This window comes from Poecilia reticulata, linkage group LG11, assembly GCF_000633615.1.
Source record: "Poecilia reticulata strain Guanapo linkage group LG11, Guppy_female_1.0+MT, whole genome shotgun sequence".
NCBI classification, from domain to species: Eukaryota; Metazoa; Chordata; class Actinopteri; order Cyprinodontiformes; family Poeciliidae; genus Poecilia; species Poecilia reticulata.
Window position 1 is genome coordinate 28,013,912 of NC_024341.1, and position 3,776 is coordinate 28,017,687.

Consider the following 3,776-nt stretch of genomic DNA (forward strand, 5'->3'; position numbering starts at 1 on the left):
CACACACACACACACACACACACACACACACACACACACACACACACACACACACACACACACACACACACACACACACACACTCAGGTGTCTAAGCAAAGCGTCTCAGGTCATTAAGTCTACAGAACCAGACTGAAATCATAACAACTGGTGTGTCTGAGCCCCGCAGCTGCACCTGAACACACCGGACCCCCCGCGGACCCTCCGCGGACCCTCCGCGGACCCCGGTCCCTGGAAGCCCCCTGTCCCCACTCACCGCGGCCCCGCAGAGGCAGCTCAGCGCCAGGCTCAGGAGAATCCAGCCGCTCCTCATTCTTCCAGCTCCGGTCGTGATCCAGCTGCTCCCGGTTCTCCCGGTTCTCCCGTCTCCGGACTGGGATCCTTCCCGGTCCTTCCTCCTCCTCCTCTTCCTCAGCTCCGGAAATCGGACCGAATTCAAAGTGAAGGAGCGCGTGAGACCGCAGCCCGACTCTGTCCGAGACACGTCGATCCGATCGCTGTGCGGGAGCGCGCGCCGCCTGGGACGAGCACGGAGCCGGGCGCGAGCGCCGCCGAGCGCGTGCGCGCCTCTGAGAGCGAGTCACCGCGAGACTCGGAGAGACCAGCGCGAGAAGAGAAGATTCAAACAGCTGGTGATCAGCAGTGATTATTGATTATGGATCAGATTCGGCTGGAGACGTCATGGCCGCGCATCATTCCGTCACCGGCGCATCGGGCGGCGCACCGGCCGGGCGGGGACTGTTCTGCCACACCCAGCAGGTATTGAGCTCACCGTCACTGAGCATGCGCAGAGGGGACAGCAGGTGAGACCTGAGACCATCTGTGTGACCCAGACTCAACAGCTTGGAGTCGGAACCAGAACCAGAACAATAAATCTGCTGAAACTCCAGCAGAGAGTCGCTGGATTCTCTGAGCTTCTTCTCCTCCTGCTGCAGCTTTCAGGAGGTGAACCTCCTCCAGAGGAGTCATGTGCAGGTAGGGCTATGGAGCTATGGGCTCATAAAGTCTGTAACAAAGAAAAGAATAATTAAAAACAGCTTTAAAACTCACACATACTTTTTAAACTGAAGAAAACGGTGAAATATTTTGTTTACATTTTTTCAAATTACAAGCTTTTTGATCTCAATATAGTTCCATAAGATCACAATAAACAAAGAAACAGTGAAATAAAACTGAAGAATGGTTTTGAATCTCTGTTAAGTTTCGTAGCATTTCTTTGAAGTTTCAAATAAAAAAAAACTTTTTCCGGCCTCATTGATTGTTTTTTTCAAGCTGTTTGGCCCCATTGTAGCTCCACCAGGTCACGTAATTTAATAAAATGACTGAAAGCAAATTTGAAACTTGAAAGAAAAAATAATAATCTGAAATTGAAGAGTAGTTTTGAACTTTTTATTTTAAAATTAAAATATTTTGTTTCAGTTTAATTTTTTCCCCAGACTTTTTGATACCAGTTTAGCTCCATATTCATACGTTTCAAGTCTTTTATGTTTGAAACTTAGTCAAAAATATTTTTTGGACCCACTATAGTATAATAATGTAACATAGCTAAAAAAAAATGGTTAAAATTAGTTATTTGTTTTTGTTGTCGGACATTATGAGCCTAATTTATCTCCATACAGCTCCTCCTCTCACCGTCAGGCAATGCTTCCCCCTGCTGGTCGGGGAACAGAACTGCAGTCTGAACGGCTCTCAGCGGTTCTCACCTGTTTTGTCTCAGCGGGATCTCTGAGATCTGTGAGCTTCAGGTTTCACTCTGGATCTCCAGTAGATCCCGATCCTCCCCCAGCCTGCCCTTCCTCATTCCTCCTCTTCCTCCTGTAGATTAGCTCCTCTGCTGTCCCAGATTCCTCAGCCAATTAGGACACAAAGCTCCTTCTGCTGCTGCAGCAGGTGAGGCAGCGCAGACCTGGGGGCGGGGCTTATGCTCACACATGTCCAAGCTTCTCTCTGGTCTTTATTCAGAGAGCGAACAGCTCCACCTTCAGAACCGGTCCAACCCGACCCGAGAGACGGTTTTCCTCCAAGCTTCTTCAAAATGAAACAAAACTGGTGTCAAATGTTTGTTTGTGCTGCTTCCATTTTAAAGATATTAAGAAAAAACTTCTAAGATCTTCAGAACAAACGCAGCACAAACATAGATGACTTCCTGATTAACGCTAAATGCGTTTGATTTTGTAAATCTGAGCTGGTTGACCTCTGGAAACCATTTTATTAATTTCTTTAAAATGACACGATTGCTGCAGAACCGTTTGACGCTGACGTTGGGCTCGGCTGGTTGACCCTTCAGGTTTTATGTTCAAAGCAAAAGCAGCACAAACTACATTTTTGCTGCACAAAACCTGGTCGTACTTCAGTCTGATTGGAAGCAGGTGGGGGGACTTGTTGACCTTTCATGACCTCTGGAAACATTTATTAAGTTCTTTAACATTATAGCAGCACAAACGTAGAAGAGTTGATGGAGACCAGGTCTGTTAGATTTGAAGAAGTGACAGAACAGATGCGTAGAACTCTGTTTAAAAAGCAGCTTTATTTAGCGGCTGACGGGAGAACCGCAGCAGGTCAGTGGACCGGGTCGGACCGGGTCGGGCGTCAGTTGGCCGCCTTCAGGGTGAGGAGGTGGACGTTTTCCGTCAGAGCGTCCAGACCCCAGGCCCTCTGTCGGTCTGTCATTGCGTCCACGGACTGCAGCAGCTTCACGTCACATCTGCTGCCTGCAACACAGCGACAAGCCGTCCCAGTAAATACCCAGGACCTGCTGCTGGGATCGGGCTACTTCCTGGTCCAGGATGGAGCTCAGACTCACCAAACAAACTCTGGACCTGTTCATCCGGGACGAAGAACGGAGGACCTGCAGGACAGACACGATGAGCGCCACAGCATGACGCCACGTCTTACGGTCTCCATGGTAACCCACCTTTATAGAGCTCTGGATTGTAGAGCAGCGTGTCCAGCAGGTATCTGCAGTCTGGAGCCATCAGGGAGACGATCAGAGCCGCGTACCTGCAGGACGGAGGACACGTCAGGACCGGGAGACGCTGAGGGACGCGGGGGACATTTGGACTCACCGGTCCCTGTCCCGGGGGTTGATGGCCACCAGAGAGCCTCTGTCCCAGATCGCCCCGAACTGACCCGCCACGGCGCTGCAGCACAAACAGAACCGCTCAGAGACAGCCGACGTCTCCCTGGACGTCCAGCGGGACAACTCACCTGGAGAAGCTGAACAGGTCGCACTGGTACAGGGACACGGTCCCCTCCGAGTTCTGGACAGAAAAAAACACCAGATGGAGATCTGCTGTTACTGACGGCAGGCACACCAGAACAGAACCAGCTGGAGAACCGGAAGGAGGACCAGCTGGAAGGAGAATCAGCAGGAAGGAGAACCAACAGGAAGGAGAATCAGCAGGAAGGAGAACCAGTAGGAAGGAGAATCAACAGGAAGGAGAATCAGTAGGAAGGAGAACCAGCAGGAAAACCAGTAGGAAGGAGAACCAGCAGGAGAACCAGCTGGAAGGAGGACCAGCAGGAGGATCAACAGGAAGGATAATCAGCTAGAAGGAGAACCAACAGGAAGGAGAACCAGCAGGAGAACCAACTGGAGAACCAGTAGGAAGGAGGACCAGCTGGAAGGAGAATCAGCTGGAAGGAGAACCAGCTGGAAGGAGAACCAGCTGGAAGGAGGACCAACAGGAAGGAGAATCAGCAAGAAGGAGGACCAGCAGGAGAACCAGCTGGAGAACCAGTAGGAAGGAGAATCAACAGGAAGGAGAATCAGCAAG

At 50.7% G+C, this 3,776-nt stretch overlaps 2 protein-coding genes across 6 annotated transcripts in view; both read right to left on the reverse strand.

Moving 5' to 3' along the window:
• Nucleotides 1-567, reverse strand: part of sdc2 (syndecan 2) — a 16,623-nt gene extending 16,056 nt beyond the window's left edge. The window contains exon 1 of the mRNA XM_017307386.1: nucleotides 257-567. Coding sequence (XP_017162875.1) covers nucleotides 257-313 — 57 coding nt within the window. The 5' untranslated portion in view covers nucleotides 314-567. The remainder of the gene's footprint in view (nucleotides 1-256) is intronic.
• Nucleotides 568-2,508: 1,941 nt separating this feature from the next.
• LOC103473038 (probable thiopurine S-methyltransferase) overlaps nucleotides 2,509-3,776 on the reverse strand; it is a 4,604-nt gene continuing 3,336 nt past the window's right edge. For all 5 annotated transcript variants that reach the window (XM_008422966.2, XM_008422965.2, XM_008422967.2 and 2 more), the window contains 5 exons: nucleotides 3,208-3,260; nucleotides 3,066-3,140; nucleotides 2,915-3,000; nucleotides 2,804-2,848; nucleotides 2,509-2,711 (listed from right to left, as the gene is read on the reverse strand). In XM_008422966.2, the coding sequence (XP_008421188.1) occupies nucleotides 2,590-2,711; nucleotides 2,804-2,848; nucleotides 2,915-3,000; nucleotides 3,066-3,140; nucleotides 3,208-3,260 (381 nt within the window). In that variant the 3' untranslated portion in view covers nucleotides 2,509-2,589. The remainder of the gene's footprint in view (nucleotides 2,712-2,803; nucleotides 2,849-2,914; nucleotides 3,001-3,065; nucleotides 3,141-3,207; nucleotides 3,261-3,776) is intronic.